Genomic DNA, 18,684 nt, shown 5'->3' with positions numbered 1-18,684 from the left:
ATGTACCAAGACAATAAATTTGGTCCCTATGATCTTCCCAAGGTAACTAAATGGGTTGGGGGAGGAGGCAATTTTCCCAGCAGTAAAACTGAAACATTGATACTCTTACCTCAGGAGCTTAGAGGAGGTACCCCATCAGCTGTGGCGAAAACCTCCAAGAGGCATAACAAGGCCAGTTTTGGAAGTGCCCAAAAAGGGCTAGAAATTGAAATTAACTGGTGCAGTCAGAGTGAAGGGCCAGTGCTTAGACAGCATTGATTGGGTCAGCAAGCAAACAGAAAGAAGTCCCTTTTCCCTTCCCTAGACCTCCAGTGTCTATCTAGTCCCTCCTTCTGGCAGACGCTTAACAGAGCCAGCAGGCAAGGAACAAATATGAGTGTATTTGTTTTACAAAAACAAATTGCAAAGTTCCAGCTCCAGCATCATAAGTCAAACTATAGAAAATAGCTGGTACAGACATAAATTCTAAGACTTTTTTTTTCCTAATAACTAAGTGAAATATGTTAGATTCTCACTGTGCACTTGACTATAGCAAGTCTATCCATTATATCTTTAGTGTGATGTCAGACCTTATGAAAAAGGCTTCACTTAGTAGAAACATGCATACAGCTTGGTTTCTCTTGCTGCAGGTATGATCCAAAGGAGAATAAGTGGACTCGGGTGGCTTCTATGAGTACCAGAAGACTAGGCGTGGCTGTGGCTGTGTTAGGAGGGTTCTTATATGCTGTAGGTGGCTCTGACGGGACATCTCCACTCAACACAGGTTAGTCCCTCCCAAAGGTAGTCTGGTTCTTCAAAAGCAGCATGTTTTCCTGAGGAGAGCCCCCTACAAAAAGTGTAAAAATCCAGAGTATCCTATAATTTATTAGGAAAATGCTTTATTTCCCCTCTAGGAGAGTGAACTCGCAGCTCTTCCTTAGCTCCTTCTTCAGCCATAGTCTTCTATTGCATTTCAAAAATATTTCTTTCTCCCTCTGCTTTATAATCTGCTAGAAATTAATTTATAATGAATAAAAGAGCTACTTTCTGAATATGATTTCCCTTCCCCCGACCTCTCCTCAAAAAAAACATATACTCTATATTATAATCTAAGAATAAATAAAAACTTAAATCTAGAAACTGGTTTATTTGTTAGTCCTTTCTATTTAGGGATAGTGGGTATTTTGCCTAAGGATATTGTCAGTGTGGCACTTACATCAGATTCATTGTCACGTATCTTGTCTTCTCTTCAATGGCTTAAAGTACACTAGACTATAGGCAAGGGAGTATAAGAGTAATGATTATGATAATAAATTGCTAATACTGAATGGTGCTTATAGATCATATAGCCAGTCCCCCCATTTAAAGACAAGGAGAGGAAGGCTGAGGGTCATGTAGCTAACTGGTCATAGAGCCAAAACTAGAACTCAAGTATGACTCCAACACATGCCCTCTCTACCATACCATACCTAGAAGAAACCAGTCCCTGATGAGAGTATATGTGGTGTTTTCCAAAGGTATAAATTCTTCTCAGAAGCAAAACTCAGATTGCTTGTTGAAAGTATTTGTTATCACAAAGTTTCAGTGGCTGTGAAAAAAACTAGAGGTGAGAGGAAATGGTTGAATGGCCACTTCTGGTTTTTCTTTTCCCTGCAGTGGAGCGCTACAATCCTCAGGAAAACAGATGGCACACCATAGCCCCTATGGGGACTCGGAGGAAACACCTAGGATGTGCAGTGTATCAGGATATGATCTATGCTGTAGGAGGTAGAGATGACACTACAGAGCTTAGCAGTGCTGAGAGATACAACCCCAGAACTAACCAGTGGTCTCCAGTGGTAGCCATGACATCCCGCCGTAGTGGGGTAAGTGACCACCTACTGAGAGCTCTGAGTTTTGAGAAATAAGCACCAAGAGAGGGCTGTGAAGAAGGGCACTCTAATCTGTAAAATATTGAGGAATGAGGAGGTGAACTGCTAGTGCCTACACATTTTATTTTATCAACAGCCTCATCTGATGCTACTGGAATGCTTTTAGTCAAAACAACCCCTGCTAATTTTATACTAGGAAAAAAAAATAAATTTATTTTGATTGCTTTATCTCAAGTAATTAAATATATCTAGTCATATCTTTAATTACAGAATTATGATTAATTAATATGACTATGTATGATTTATCTTATATCAGTTTATTCTCTGGAATACATCTCCTTATATTATCTAACTTCATACCTATTAGAGCTAAAAATTCCTATCTAATGTTTTTGTTTTCTTTTTGGCAGCTGGCTGGTATGGGGAACAGAACCCTTGACCTTGGTGTTACAAAGCTGTGCACTAACCAGCTATCCAGCCAGCCCCTCTACCTGATGTTGCTAGTTAATATTCCAAGTAGTTGGCATACTAATACAAATGTTTAGGCAAAAACACATCTGGCCCCACCACCAGTCTCTACAAGCTGGTTTCCATCTATAGTACAGGCCAGATCAAACAGACCAATGTCATTTTCTAGACCATGGATGACCTGTAATTACAAGATATTTCCGGGATGGAGTATAGAATTTATCCATACTTTGGCTCAGAGTGAAATGTAAACCATTAACCACTGATCATGTCAGGAGTCCATCAATGTAGAATACATCCATATCAAGGAGAAGCAAGCAGTAGCTAACAACTCCATAATCTGAGGATAAAAAGGAGTAAATTCTGGTTTGCATAAGTCAAGGAACAAGGAAGGCGTCCCCAAGTCAAAGCATTCACATATGTCTGTCTTTTTATTACTGGTAACTAACAGCTTCTTAGTCACATTCCTGTTTTCACTGCTACATTCTGTTGATTGTATTTTCACTCATTTAGCAAATATTTATTAAGTGCTCACTGTGTGCTTAGAAAGCAGAAATGAGTGTGACATGCTTCCTCTCCTTAAGGAGCTCCCGATTTAGTGAAGGAAATTAAGATATTTACATCTAACTATAACAAATACATCCAATAGGAGTGGATGTGTGTTATAGGAGAATATGGAAGAGTGTGTGTAATGCTTTGAGGAAGTAAGAATGGGTGGGAACAGTGAAAAGACTGCCAGACAGTGACATGTAAGCTAGGTCATGAAGGAAGAGTAAGGTTTTCTACAAGGACTGAAAACACCAGCCGGGGAAGAACTTGTGCAAAAATATGGAGGGGTGAAAAATGTGCATATGGTATTTTCAGGGACTACCAGTTAATCCAGTATTATTGAAGTATAGGGTGCATTAGGAGGAGGAAGGGGAAAAGGCTAAAAAGGAGGTGAGGCTAAACCAGTGGGCTAAGATGGAAAAATCCATCTTTGGAGGGCCTGAGTAACAATACTTTAACCTTAACCTTAGGCAGTAAGTAGGCTTAGAAAGTTTTTAACAAAGAAAGTGATAGCATGATTAGACTTGTTTTGGGGGGGTTTTAGTGGCTGGCCAGGATGGGAATCCAAATCCTTGACCTTGGTGTTATCAACACCATGCTCTAACTAACTGAACTAACTGGCTAGCCCCAAGACTTGTGTTAAAAGAGAATTTTAGTAGCAATTTAGAAAGTGGATTGGAATGAGCAAATACCAGAGAAAGTGAGAGCAATTTGGAGGTTCTAAAATTTAGGAAATATATGTTTTGGACTCTGAATATTCTAATTTTACAGTTCCCATAATTTAATAGATTTTTGTCATTTTTTCCTTTGTGTTCAAGTAAACCAGAATGTAAGGCATTAAAGAATGATCTTTTATTAAAGAAATGTATCTAGAAATTAGTCTAGAATTTCTCAGTAATTCTTCAGTAGCCACTATGTTTGGTCCTGTAGGTTGGCCTGGCAGTGGTCAATGGACAGCTCATGGCAGTAGGAGGTTTTGATGGCACAACGTACTTGAAGACCATTGAAGTTTTTGATCCTGATGCCAATACGTGGAGGTAACCTTTAAGCTGTGTTGCAAATCACCTCACTACTGACTTGAAAATCTGGGCTTGAGATAGCCCATGACCATCAAAACTGGAATGGTCAATACGTTGAGGTACCGCTTGCCCTACTTTGAAGAGGGCTGATGTCATCCATATTTGATGACTCATTTTGACTTGATTGCTCCAAAGTAGCTGATGTATTACAAAATTATGCTTTTTGGTAATTGTCCAGCTTTATGAGATGGGAAAAACAGGGGAAAAAATCTCCTTTCTAGCCCCATCATGTTCAGCTGAGAAAACGAAGGCACCAAGAAATAAAATGATTTCCCTAACAAGTTAGTGACAGAGCTAGAATTAGAACCTAGGTCTTTGGCTCCAAATCTGTAAATGCAATTTCTTGTGGGAAGCCTTATGCCCAAGAAAAAACAAATTATAGTTACTTTTTAAAAAATAATACTTTATTTCATTTTAAGACCTACTTTTTTTTCTTGAGCTTTTAAAATCTACTTAAAGGGCCAGCCCGTGGCTCGCTCGGGAGAGTGCGGTGCTGATAACAGCAAGGCCATGGGTTCGGATCCTATACAGGGATGGCCGGTTAGGGCCCTGGGTGAGTGTGGTGCTGACAACACCAGGTCAAGGGTTAAGATCCCCTTAACGGTTATCTCTTAAAAAAATTTTTTTTTTTAGGGGCCAGCCTGTGGCTCACTCGGGAGAGTGCGGTGCTGATAACAGCAAGGCCATGGGTTCGGATCCTATACAGGGATGGCCGGTTAGGGCCCTGGGTGAGTGTGGTGCTGACAACACCAGGTCAAGGGTTAAGATCCCCTTACCGGTCATTTTAAAATATATATATATATATATTTTTTTTTTAATTAAAAAAAATAAAATCTACTTAAGTGTATTATTATTCTATTTTGAAATCTAGTGAATTTTAACATTCACTTTTAGAAAGGAGACTGTATCTTATTTAAGAGAGTTTAACTATGTTAAACTTCATTTATAGGTTTAATTTACTTTGCTTTTAAATCCTTAAATATCTCATAAACCCATCTTACGTGCTTAAGTAGTTCTTATAAATTCACATAAATCAGATGACTCTTGCATTTACTTTAAATATTCAAAAACTTTTACAAACTTAGCAAAATTCTTTTAAATCTTTAAACTTAAAATCATTAAGTCTAAATCTTAGTCACATTTTATATTGGACTCACAAGACTAATCTGATAGATGCTCTAAAATGCCAAATTCTCTTAAACATGAAAACTTTATGATATCAAACATATAGTTAATTCTCAAACTTAATTAAAAATATTAATACTATGAATTTGATGTACTTCACATCTATACTTAATTCTAAGTACTAGTCTTCTAAGAAAACAATTTGGGGTTTCCTTCCCAATAAATTGAGCTTACTTGCCTAAGCAAATTTAGAGTTACCATCTCAGTGGCTGTGGTTGCACATCAACCAGAGATATCAGTCTGGACATGAAGAGCTGAGGAAGAGACGTCCTGGGAGACTTTTCTCATGACCATGAAGGATGTTTTATAGTTCACTTTTCTTTTTTTTTTTTTTTTCCTTTTTGTCTTTTTTACTGGCCGGTAACGGGATCGCAACCCTCGGTGTCGCGCCCGTACCAGGGACCTGCAACGGGATCGCAACCCTCAGTTTTGCACCCGCGCCACGCTCAGCCAGTGAGCAGGAACCGGTCACCACATGGGATCTGAACCCTCGGCGGGAGCGCCGCCACACTCCCAAGCGGCGCACTCTCCAGAGCGCCACCGGGCCAGCCCTATAGTTCACTTTTCTGAAACAGGCAGTCTCATAGTCCATTCCTGCTGTGTTATAATGAAACATTTCCTAATTTTGAGACTGCAACTACCCACCCAGGGTTTTTCATCACCCTGTTAGATTCAACTAATGAATTTACTGACTTCTTTTTATAGTCTTCATGTCTGATAAAGCCACAACTCTTACAGATATTTAAATGACATGCTTTGGGTCTGCATATCTTTCACAGCTCTGTATGGCTTAGTGATCACAAAACTAAAGTCAGGCTAATGACAGAGTAGTACTTTTTACTCCTACATCACATTTTCACAACGCCGTTTCCTAAATAAAGATTTTTTGAGTGTTCCAGGCCATGGGGATACAAAGTGAACAAAACAAAATTCCTTGCCCTCCTGGAGCTGGCACTGTAGAGAGGGAGACAAACAGCACCATACCAGGGGTGGAAGTGCTATGGCGAATGGCAAAACAGGGGAGGAGGGGAGGGCAGGGAGGAGAGTCTGTTTTAAAGGTGGCCAGGGAAGGCCTCACTGAAAAAGTAACATTTTAGCAAAATCTAATAGAGTTAAAGGATAGATAATGGCAGGTTTTCACTAATTGGAGCCTCCCAGTTGTGGGATATTTTCTTCTGTACACTGCTTTTCTATTTGTAGTGGGTATTCTGAGTGAGCATAATTTGGTAAGATGGCAAATTTACTTCTACTTAATCACTATAATCTTATGTAAGGCCTTGCTTCTCAGTAAGCATTACTAAATAGAATTAGTAACATATGACGAAGTAATAGCCATGAAATTCTTGAGGATGATCTGTTGAGATTAATATCTAAATTTTAGCAGTTACATATCCCCAACTTACTACCTCACAGCTGATTAAGGACCAAGTATTCTTTGCCATAGATGTCCTTAATTTTGACTATGATCTTATTCAGATGTCACAAACGAGATGCTGACTTTACTCACTTCTAGTTTTGTTCCATAAAGGATTTGAGGAGGCTTACGAGAGTACATACAAGACAAAGGGATAAAAATAAATAATTGAGGAAGTTTAGGCAAAGGGAAAAATGTGGATGGGAAAATAATATAGCCTGAGGCAAAATTAGACACAAAAATGTAGAACAGATGGTTCTGTGAAATTGTTAGAAAGCAGTCTGGTTGTAAAGTTGTAATGTTCTGATGTAAAAAGTTAATATGATGCTCTCTCATTCTTCAAACAGGCTCCAGTAAGTGAGTGCGTTTCAGTCAGTGTCTGAAATAATTCTACTACTTATCAGTGCTCAATTCCAGCTTCTAATCTTTGGAAGAGATGTATGAAGCTGAAAATATTATTTGTAATGTAAAGCATACAAACGTGTTTGATTAACATCTTATTTATGGGAGAAAAAGTGCTTTTTCCAGTTAGAAAATCTGATTTTGTTTCTTTCTTTGCAGGTTATATGGCGGGATGAATTACCGTCGGCTAGGGGGTGGCGTAGGAGTTATTAAAATGACACATTGTGAATCCCATATATGGTGAACATATAGAAGAGTCTTGTATTCTGGAGAGCTACGACTTTGGAGCTTTGTACAGCTTGAGAAAACATTAGAACAAATTTTATTCTTTGCCGGTGCCTCAACATATGGAAATACAAACCCAATGAAAGTACTTCACCTGCAAGATGCCACCTTTGCACAATAATTTTCAACTCTGTGCAGAAGAATATTTATTTTTGGTTTTAATTTATCATGGGGTTTTTTTGTATTTTTGTTTGGTTTTTTGTTTGGTTTGGGGGGGGTGGGTTCTTCATGAAAAAAAAGGAAAAAAAAAAAAAAAAAAAGGACAGCAATTCCAAGCAGCAAAATTTACTTTCTTTTTAAGGTATTGGTTTAAATTTGAAAATACTGATAAGGGCAGAAGGGCTATTTCTAGACACTCCACCCACATAACTCCACTACTCACAAGGATTACCAGCAGTGATAAAGATAGGTATGCAAAATGTATTATCTAGCCATCCATCAGTCTTGCACTAAGAACCAGAAGACTTGAAAATCTAATAAACAGACGAAAGGAAACATCTCATTTTAAACAGTACAATTCAGAAGGAATATTTTTTTAAAAAAACAGGATTCAGATGCTAGTTTTCATCCATGGAAGTTCATGTCTTGTTTCCTTCTATATGAATTTGTTTTCCACTATATTTAAAGTGTCTTTTTTTTTCCTCATAATATTCTCATAGAGTTGCTGCTAGATCTAGAGCTCTGCTCAGTGCCTCTTATATAAACAGTACATGAGTCTCATATGCTGTCTGGAGACTCCCCCAAGAGAATCATGTGTAACTCTGCAAGAGTTTTTGCTCAAAAATGTTACTGACTGAAGCAACTTTCCTTTTGCGGTCTTGCTACCAAGGATCAGCAGAGAAAAATGTCTTTTCCCCAGCAGCAAATTCTGTTATGCAGTTTACACCTGATGCTCAGGCCTGGTGAAGCTGAGGCTCACCTTCAGTATCAGCCTCCAAGGGAGTGAATTCTTCAGCTCATGTAATTGTACGTGCTAATGAATATAAAACCAACTGAGACATATTATTAATATCTTGGTTCTTTTATACAAGCTATATATCATTATCTTCATTCTATAAGGCCACTGTTACTACTTCTCTCAAATTGCACTTTCTGGTGAAAAGTTAAAATTTTTAAGGAAAAAGAATTCCAATGGTTAATGTTTTTTTTTTCTCACTGTATTCATAGACCAATTTTTTTCAATGTGTTTTGCAGGAAAATCTTTGACTAAGACTTCAACTACAACCAAAAGGAATAAGCTCCTTCTCCCTCTCCCTTACTACAAAAATGTTTGGCAACTTTTGTGTTTACATTTAAAGATCATTTGCACCTTTTTCAAGGAAGAAAATAAGTATTTGGTAAACAGTTGTTTACATGGATCATTTATGCTTTTTTCTAGCATGTATAACTTTTTAAAATAAAGGTATTTACCATAAAAATTTTTTTGGTTAATGCTTTTTAATGCTTCTAACTTTGCTACTTAATTTGGATTTTGTTTCTATATCATTTATATTACCTTTATGTAAAGTTATAAGTGCTTTCAACCTAAAGGAATAAATGGATTGCCAGCTAGAATTAGGAATTTTTATTATATAATTTATATATTATATTACCTAACCTATAAACTTATTTGCTGGTGTAGGACTTAGAATCAGACAATTTTGAACTAGAAGGACTATTAACAACCATCTAGTCCAAATCCATTTATCACACTGATCTAAGTCCGAAAACCAAGGAAGTCTGCCTTAGATTAAAGTCAGTTAATGATAGAACCTCCATTAGAAATCAGCTTCCCAGACTCCCACTCCATTTCTCTTCCTATGCCACACTGCCACTACCAGCTTACCTGAAACATGGCCTGGAACTAAATATAGTAACAAAGCTTATGTTGTATTAGGTATAAAAACTTTTATGAGATCCTTACGGTAGTGCCTCATTAATAGCCAGTCTTTAAGGCAAAATCACATATTTACCAAGCCTCTGCTATTGCATATATTTGAGAAAAAGGAATAACAGGAAAAAAATTCTAGGGATTATACTCACCATTAGTCAGAAGTCCCCAGTGATGAGCAATTCATGTGGCAGTGATTCAAGAGTAGAGACCCAGGCAGAAACTATAGCACTGACCAAAGTTTTCACTGGAGCCTGTTAGGGGTTTTCTCTCCTTCCATTGAAGGCACTCCAGTTTTATTGAGTGAAATGTAAAATAGAATATTTATCTTATGTGATTCCAAACCCTTTGCGCTCTGTGCTGCTCTCCACGTTCCTAATTCTGTTATGATTGTTTCCTAGTTTTGTTCTGTTATGTTTTACCTCCAAATGTCCACACTACAGATAATACTTCTTAGCCACTGTGAAAAAGAAGAGGTCCCTCCTGAACAAGATGTTAAGTGAGAATAGGAAAAGCCTTTCAAACTTTATGTTAATGTAGGAAACATGGGAAAAGAAAAAAAAAAATAGAAGGAAAGAAATACAGGAGAGAAGAGAGAAAAGCAGGTGGCAAAATTGGCCCAGCAAACCTGAGCCTGGTTGTGTAAGTAGTATGTGACAACTGGCTCTGCAAATCCTTTGAAGTCTCTGTTCTGGGAATGATTGAAAAGAATGGTCCCTAGAAATGAGAAAAGTCTTCAACTAAGTTGTCTTATGGTCCCTTAATAGTGATCATTCAGTTATTTAGCCTTTTAAGGTTAGGACTTAGATTCTTTTAAATGTGAAAAAGAGGTGGTATTCGTTGTATTAACATTAAATATTTGGGGTTATTCCAATAACAGTAACCCATCAATACCCTTATTCTAGAAAGAATGTTTAAGTCTGAATTCCTAGAAAAAGAGGACAGACATCTTAAGTGTAAACTTGTATCAATGAACATTTGGACTTCTACTAAACAGAAAGAGTCCCTGCCTTCAAAAAGCTTAGTTTCAAATTTGAGTTTAATCCACTAGATCAGTGGTTCACAAAGTATGGTCTGCAGACTGCTGAAGTCCCCAAGATTTTTTCAAAGAATCCATGAGTCAAAGCTATTTTCTTAGTAATACTAAGTTTTTTGCCTTTTTTACTGTGGTAACGTCTGTACTGATGGTGCAAAACCAATGGTGGGTAAAACTGCTGCTGCACAAATCAAGGCAGTGGCACTGAACCGTATGACTTTAAAAACCACAAACTCACGATTTTTTAAAAAATTAGTTTAAGGGCCGGCCCAGTGGCGCACTGGAGAGTGCACCGCTTGGGAGTGCGGCGGCGCTCCCACTGAGGGTTCGGATCCCATGTGGAGACCGGTTCCCGCTCACTGGCTGAGCGCGGTGCGGGAGCGACACCAAGGGTTGCGATCCCGTTGCCAGTCCCCGGTACTGGCGTGACACCAAGGGTTGCGATCCCGTTACCAGTCAGTAAAAAAGACAAAAAGGAAAAAAAAATTAGTTTAAGAATTCCTGTTTTGTTTTTGTTTGGCAGCCAGCTGGTAAAGGGATCCAGACCCTTGACTTTGGTGTTATAACACTGCACTCTAACCAACTGAGCTAACTGGCCAGCCCTAGAATGTCCTTGATGAGGCAAAATTAATTTTACTAAATCTCAACCTTGGATGTCTTTTTTAAATATTTTATACAACATGGGAAGTATGCATAAAACACTGCTGCAAACCAGCATACAGTGGTTGTCACAAGAAAAATTGTGACGGTTCTGAGTTAGAAGCAGAACTACTTTTTAGGCCAGCCCGTGGCTCACTTGGGAGAGTGTGGTGCTCATAACACCAAGGCCATGGGTTTGGATCCCATATAGGGATGGCTGGTTGGCTCACTTGAGAGAGCGTGGTACTGACAACATCAAGTCAAGGGTTAAGATCCCCTTTACGGGTCATCTTAAAAAAAAAAAAAAAAAAGCTGAACATTTGAAAGAATGACACACAAACTATGGTTATTCAGACTTGGGTGTTTGGCAGACATTTCTCTAAAATAAAGTAAGGCTATCACTTTAAGGGAAACAACTGACAGTATTTATGGTCAATGATAAAATTCAAACTTTTAGGGCTGGCCAGTTAACTCAATTGTTTAGAGCATGGTGTTGGTAACAAACACCAAGATCCAGGGTTCAATCACTGTTACCAACCAGCCACAAAAAAAAAAAATTCAAGCTTTCAGGAGAAAATTAGAATTTTGGGGAAGCTGTATCAACCACTATGAGCTTGACAGCTACTTTTATGATTGTGATGAGACTGGTGATGACTGTAGGGGTTTTGCTAAGTAGACAAGAGTGGGAAGGACAGTCCAGGCAGAGAGCAGCATGTGCAAGATGTACAGAGTATTCTGTGCCAAATTTGTACAGAATAAAGGCAATGAGAAAGCACAGGGTGTTCAGAGAAATCAAAGCAGTCTGCTTATAGGATAACAAATGCAAAAAGGCCAGTGTCCAGAAATAAGACAGGAGACACAGTGATCCTTAGCTCACTGCAATGGGATTTCACTGCTTCTAGTCTTCTCCAGTAGACAACACTAGAAATATGTGAGCAAAAGAAAAATAAATCATAAATCATCTCAATAGATGCAGAAAAAATATTTGACAAAATCCAACATCCATTCATTAAAAAAAAAAAACCCTCAACAAGCTAGGGATAGAGGAGAACTCATTAACCTGACAAAGAGCATCTCTGAAAAAACATACAGCTAACATCATATTTAATGATGAAAGAAAGACTTGATGCTTTCCCAGTAAGATCAGGCACAAGATAAAAATGTACATTCTCACCACTTCTATTCACCATTGTACTGGAGATTCTAGACAAGGCAATTTGGCAAGAAAAACAAAAGATTGAAAACTAAGTAAACTCTTTATTCACAGATGATATGAATCTTGTACATAGAAAATCCTAAAGAATTCAGTGAGAAAACTAGAATAAACAAGTTCTGCAAGGTCACAAGATACAAGAGTAATATGCAAAATCAGTTGTATTTCCATACGTTAGCAACAATCTGAAAATGAAATTAAGAAAATTCCATTCTCAATAACATCAAAAAGAATAAAATGCTTAGGAATAAATTTAACAAAAAAGTGCAGTACTTGTACACTAAAAACTGTAAAACGTTGTTGAAAGAAATTAAAGAATATTTAAGTGGAAAGATATCTCATGTTCATAATTTGAGTTAATATCATTGTGACAGCAACACTCCCCAAATTGACCTAGATTCAACACAATCGCTATCAAAATGCCAGCTAGGTTTTTTGCAAAGATTGACAAGTTGATCCTTAAATTCTTATGAAAATACAAAAGACACAGAATAGCCAAAATAATCTTGAAAAAAAGAAAAAGATAAAGTTGGAGGACTCACACTTCCTGATTTCAAAATTCACTATACAAAGGTATAGTAATCAAGACATTGTGGCCTTGATTTCCAACACTGGCTAAAAAAAATAAAGACAATGTGGTATGGCATAAGGACTGACATATATCAATGAAACAGAATTCAAAGTCCTGAAACAAACCCAAACATCTATGGCCAATAGATTTCCAAAAAAAAGTGACAAGACAATTTAATGGGAAAACAATAGTCTTTTCAACAAATGGTGCTGGAACAACTGGAATATCCACATGGAAAAGGATGAATTTGGATCTCTACCTTACACCACACACAAAAATTAACTCAAAATGAATCACAGAGCTAAAATTATAAAATTCTTAGAAGAAAACAGAGGAGTAAATCTTCAAGACTCTAGGTTAAGCAATGATTTCTTACATTCAAACCAAAAGTACAAGCAATAAAAAAATGATAAATTAAATCTCATCAAAATTAAAAACTTTACACTTCAAAAATAAGTTCATTCTGAAATTTCCAATTAAAATTTAATATTATAAATTTCTACTTCATTTTATAATTATATATCTTTTACACTGAAAATCTTGGCTCCTAACAGTGATATAATCACACGTATCTTTTATCTTATTTTAAATAGTGGAAAAATAACTACCAATATTATTAATAAGATAACTGAATGTGATTTAAGATTTCTTTGCTGCTCTTTTCCTAGGATAGAGCCCACTACAATGTACAATCAAAATGACTGTAGATACTAAAAATGACTTAAGATACCAAAAATAATTATTTGTGTGGTTATGCCGTGAACTTAATATAGTTAGTTTCATTTGTTTTCAATTTTTAAGGACTGCTTTATTTTTTTCCTTTTTTTATCAATTTTGTTTCATAACTATATAAAACACTTACATGGTTCAAAACTATAAACAAGGACCATTCAGGTAAGTCTTAACTTCCATTCCTATCCCCTCTACCCAGTTCCTTCCTTCCTCCATAAGAAAACACATTTATTCACTTCTTACTTATCCTTCCATTGTTTTTTGAAAGCATAAGGAAATACACACACACACTCACATTTCCCTCATTCCTTACGTAAAAAAAAGCATTCTGTACACTGTCCACATCTTGCTCTTTCACATAACAATATATCCAAGATCACTCCTTGGGAGTACACAGATATCTTCCTCAATCCTTCTTATAGTTAGATAGTAGTAATTTACTTTACAGCTATACCATAGTTTATTTAACCAGGCCCCTCTGATGAGCACTTGAATTGTTTTCAGTCTTGCTATTACAAATACTGTTGTAATGAATAACCTTACACATGCTTCATTTTGTATATTTTGCCCGTGAATATTTGGGGTATAATCCTAGAAGTGGAATTGCTGATCGAAGGGTAAATGCACATATAATCTTGCTAGATATTGCTAAATTCATAGGGCTTATATCATTTGACATAACTGTTTCCCCTCTTCCACTCTTGTCCCATATAACTTAATCTCCCTCATATCTTATAAAATCTTGTAAAATACAAATTTGAGTCATATTACTCTCCTTAAAATTCTGCAGAGGCATTTAGAATAAAATCCAGTTGCTTCACTGTACCTATAAAAACTTAGATTACGTGGATCCTGCCTCTGTATCACGTCAGGATTAGGTTTGGCTGTGAGCAACAGAGACCCAAAATAACAATAGCTTAAACAAGACAGAAGTTTACTGCTCTGACAAACAAGCCTGGGGGAAGACCATCCAAGGCTGGCACTGGGTTTCAGCTTCAAGAAGTCCTTGGAGCACATGGTCTTCCCACACTATGCTCTGCCATCCCTAGGATCTGACCCCACACTAAGAGTCGCTAGAGTACCAGTCATTATATTAATGTTCCAGACAGCAAAGCTAGAAGAAGGGATGAATAAGAAAAAGCAAGGAGAACATGCCATTTCTACTTATATCCCATGGGTCAGAGAACTTATTCATATGACTATACCTACTTATAAGGAAGGCTGGAAAATGTCATCTTTATTCTAGGGACCCCAGTGCCCCAGCCAAAAATTGGGAGATATAACACCATGGAAGAAGTCTCTGCTGCACAGCCTCTTCAGTTTCATCTCTTACTACCCCATATACCTTTACTCACCATGCTCCAGCCACACTAACTTCCTTTGTTTCTCAAATAAGCCAAGCTCTTACCTTTTATCTCAAGGCCTTTGCTCTTGCTGTTTCATCTGCTTAGCACACCCTTCCTCAGATAATCACATGGCTTGTTCCCTCATCATTCAGGACTCAGCTCAAGTTATTTCCTCAGAAAGACCTTCTTTGAATACTATATGTAAAGTTCACCACTAGTAACCCTTTTTCATATTGCACTGCCTTATTTTCTTCACAGCATTTCTCTCCATCTGAAATTATCTATCTTTTGCCTTCCTTCACTAGAATATAACTTACACAGGACAGAGACCTTTTTCATCTTCTTCACTGCTATAGCCCTATTACCCAACACAATTCTACACACATAGCAGAAGCTAACTTTAGTTGAATAAATGAATGTCTGACTCCAAAGCCCATACTTTCCCACTACCTCTGCTGCTCTTAGTATATCTGAAATAATACCCCATCCCAGAAGTTAATCTTTGTTTTTATTTATTTATTTATTTTTTTAAAGATGACCGGTAAGGGGATCTTAACCCTTGACTTGGTGTTGTCAGCACCACGCTCTCTGAAGTGAGCTAACTGGCCATCCCTACATAGGGATCCAAACCCGTGGCCTTGGTGTTATGAGCACCACACTCTCCCAAGTGAGCCACCGGCTGGCCCTATTCTTTGTTTTTAGAATGATGGTCTATTAAAGTTACTTTCTTTCAAACAAGAATTTAAAAAGCATTGTTTCTAAAGAAAACAAAATCTTATGTTCAGTAAGTAAAAATAAGAGATTTAGATATAACATGATGAGCAAGTCTCTTAAGTTGATCAATCTCACAATTTCACCTGTAAAATGGAAGAGTTGGTTAAAATTCATTTAATTTACAGATATTTACCAAGCACTGTACTAAACTAGGAACATGAAGTTTAAGCAAAACAATTTCTGCCCTTAAAAGGAGCTCATGGGCTGGCCAGTTAATTCAGTGGGTTAGAGCATGGCGTTACAATACCAAGATCAAGGGTTTGGATCCCAATACCGGCCAGATGAAAAAAAAAAAAAAGGAGGGAGAGGTCACAGGTGCCTTTCAACTCTACAATTTGTACGATTCTATATAATTGCTGGTTTATACCCTTTGTTCTAGAGAAAAAGCCTACCACTTCTCACTACTGAGACATTAATTTTAAAATGTCATCAAAACATTGATAAACAGGGCCGGCCCGGTGGCGCACTGGAGAGTACACCGCTTGGGAGCGCGGCGGCGCTCCCGCCGAGGGTTTGGATCCCACGTGGAGACCGGTTCCCGCTCACTGGCTGAGCGTGGTGCGGGCGCAACACGGAGGGTTGCGATCCCGTTGCCGGTCCCCGGTACGGGCGCGACACCAAGGGTTGCGATCCCGTTACCGGTCAGTAAAAAAGACAAAAAGGAAAAAAAAAAAAAACATTGATAAACACACTGCTTCATTCTAAAAGTGAATATTTAATCAATTTTGGAATAGGAATTGAACAGTATTAAAAACAGAAACATTAGCAGCTTAAAAAATTGTATATTTAGTTTCTTTCTGAGAGATTTTGATTGCCAGTTATCTACAGCAAAAATGTCTTTAGAAGACAGAAATTCTCCCTGAATACAAGTCTAAAATGCTTAAAAGAATTAAAGGATATAAAGACCCAAATAAGAAATACCCTTATTAAATACATCTCATTTAAATCCTAAAAGTTCAACATAATAAACATATATATTTTTAGAAGATGACCAACAAATTAACAACTCAGCATTTTCTAGACTGGCATCCCAGATCATCATGACTAGTATACAAGCAACTGGCTGTGATTCATCCACTACCACATTCTTTGTTTCTTTTGATCCTTCTTGGCTTCCATCTGGGCAACTCCAAAGGCACTATAAGGAAAGATAGATGCCCATTCTCCTGCATTCCCTCTGAGCATAGCAATTAGACAATCAATGAGAAAAGGGTATATAATCCACAACCTATAGTCCACACGAGGCCTCACTCAATTTGAAAAATGGCCAGTTCTGTCAAGTATGCCAACACTCCAGTAAGATATTTATGACACAGAATCTGTTAAAAAGAAAAAAAGAAGACATTTAAAATTAGAATCGTATTAATTAAGATAACAAAGCAGTTTGGTATTTGAATGATCAACGTTACATTGGTCTAATTTCTGAATTTACTTCATTAAGGTTACCACATGTAAAACACTCTCATTTTTATATTTTCTATTCTATTTTCCTTTTTTGTTTTTTAACATTTGGTCTCTTCCCATCAAAATTATTTCCCAACCCACTATTACATTGTGACCTCCAGGTTTTTTTTGGTGGCTGGCCAGTTTGGGGATCTGAACCCGTGACCTTGGTATTACAAGTCTGTGCTCCAACCAACTGAGCTAACTGGCCAGCCCTGTGACCTCCAGTTTGAAAAGCACAAGTACAGTGCTTATAGCGTATATAACTTATGGCAACCTAAGAGATGAGAGTTCAAATCTTGACTCCTGTTACTAAGCCATCTTGCATGTATCATTTAAATCTATCTCAGCCTCAGTTTCCTTGTTTTAAAACAAAATGTGGATAAAAAACTAACTACAGGATTGCTGTAAAAATGAGAATTCAAGTCTGTTAAACTCCTAGCACATGTTGTCATGATCTTGTATCACAGGAAACATTCAGAGTATATATTGTGGCCATATATTTTAATATATTTTAGGAGCCAATTCTCAGTTTATTTCTGATACTTCTTGTGATAAGCACTTCCTCGAGAGTAAAACAACATCTCTATTATTTCTTTTCCCAAAGGGGATAGAAAAGTATGGAATATAAAGATGACACCTTAGTTCTGTGTTTCTGGCTATAATTTTATCTAACACACAAAATCCTCTGTTACTCTGATAATTATTTCAAAATTGGCCAAGAAACAATTTTGAAAGTTTCAAAGTTGCTGCAGAATAATTCATATTATTACCAAAGTCTGTAGCACACAGCATATAATGTCCTTCCATTATAAAACTGCATGAAGACTTAGGTAAATCATTTATGAAGCATAAAGTTAAGTTTCTCTACTGTCTTGAAATGGCATACATTCAAATGTGTTTCTTTAATATGAAGAATACAATCACCGTACATTTCTGGTTTTTGTTTTTCCTTTTTCCTTTTTGCAGCTGGCCGGTACGGGAATCCAAACGATTAACCTTGGTGTTATAACACCACGCTCTAACCAACCGAGCTAACTGACCAGCCCCTCACCATACATTCTGAAAACCCTGCCGTAGTAAGAAAAAATTATTAATCTAGATGTGTTCAAACTAACCTTTATTTTTCCATCAGTATGTGCTGAAGCTACAGACGTTGAAACACGAACCAATCTTGTGGCTGATAAATGAATTTTGAAATGCCTATGGAAATGTGAATAAAGGCAGTCCATGAACAAGTCAACCTCCTCCTGGGTAACCTCCCCAGGTGTTTTGTGGACACTGTCCCACAAAGCTTTTGCATCCTCTGGATGTATTGCATAAGAAATGTCCAGACTTTGAGGGCTGCAAGGTACAGACCAAAGAAATTCAGTAGCAGCCACATAATGGTCCATTTTGCATGCAGTCCACATAGCAGCCATCCAGGAAAGATTAAACGCATTGATCACTAAAGGACTGAAATAACAGTCAAAGGTTTTCTGAAACCAAGTTCCAATTATGGCTGTATTAGACTCTGCTCCATTTGCAAGGAATAAAGGTAGACAGGTGAAATCTTCTGAAACAGTCTCCAGAAGACTGTCTCCAAATATACAGCAGAACCAACCAGTCCACAACACTTTGCCTTCTCTGTTCTCAGATGACAACTGAGATTTTGACAGAATCTATAAAGGAAAGGAAAACAGGTTAAGTTCAAAAGTATACTTACTCTTAAATTATGTCTTCTCAAAATTAATTAGTACATTAAAAATAAGATCTGACGGGCCAGCCCGGTGGCACACTGAATAGTGCGCCGCTTGGGAAGCGCGGCGGCGCTCCCGCCCGAGGGTTC

The 18,684-nt window shown here is 37.5% G+C and overlaps 2 protein-coding genes across 2 annotated transcripts in view; one reads left to right on the top strand and one right to left on the bottom strand.

The window, feature by feature from the left end:
• Nucleotides 1–7,318, top strand: LOC103581450 (kelch-like protein 20). The gene is made up of 5 exons (XM_008563281.1): nucleotides 1–42; nucleotides 610–763; nucleotides 1,636–1,844; nucleotides 3,798–3,904; nucleotides 7,107–7,318. The coding sequence occupies exons 1-5, from the start codon at nucleotides 1–3 to the stop codon at nucleotides 7,189–7,191; spliced, it is 597 nt and encodes a 198-aa protein (XP_008561503.1). The 3' UTR covers nucleotides 7,192–7,318.
• Nucleotides 7,319–16,083: 8,765 nt separating this feature from the next.
• The window catches only part of CENPL (centromere protein L), an 8,470-nt gene continuing 5,869 nt past the window's right edge, over nucleotides 16,084–18,684 (bottom strand). Inside the window, exons 3-4 of the mRNA XM_008563280.1 lie at nucleotides 17,975–18,517; nucleotides 16,084–16,732 (exon numbers count right to left, since the gene is read on the bottom strand). Coding sequence (XP_008561502.1) covers nucleotides 16,661–16,732; nucleotides 17,975–18,517 — 615 coding nt within the window. The 3' untranslated portion in view covers nucleotides 16,084–16,660. The remainder of the gene's footprint in view (nucleotides 16,733–17,974; nucleotides 18,518–18,684) is intronic.

This window comes from Galeopterus variegatus, unplaced genomic scaffold (genome assembly GCF_000696425.1).
Source record: "Galeopterus variegatus unplaced genomic scaffold, G_variegatus-3.0.2 Scaffold13084, whole genome shotgun sequence".
NCBI classification, from domain to species: Eukaryota; Metazoa; Chordata; class Mammalia; order Dermoptera; family Cynocephalidae; genus Galeopterus; species Galeopterus variegatus.
Note: the sequence above shows the minus strand (reverse complement) of the source record. Positions and strands in the feature narration are given on the sequence as shown.

What these genes read in the sequence shown, in the direction of transcription:
- LOC103581450 (XM_008563281.1), top strand. Translation starts at nt 1, where the DNA reads ATGTACCAAGACAATAAATTTGGTCCCTATGATCTTCCCAAG. An exon ending in GTCCCTATGATCTTCCCAAG is followed by an intron (nt 43 to 609) that starts GTAACTAAATGG and finishes ACATGCATACAG; the next exon opens with CTTGGTTTCTCTTGCTGCAG. An exon ending in TGACATCCCGCCGTAGTGGG is followed by an intron (nt 1,845 to 3,797) that starts GTAAGTGACCAC and finishes TTGGTCCTGTAG; the next exon opens with GTTGGCCTGGCAGTGGTCAA.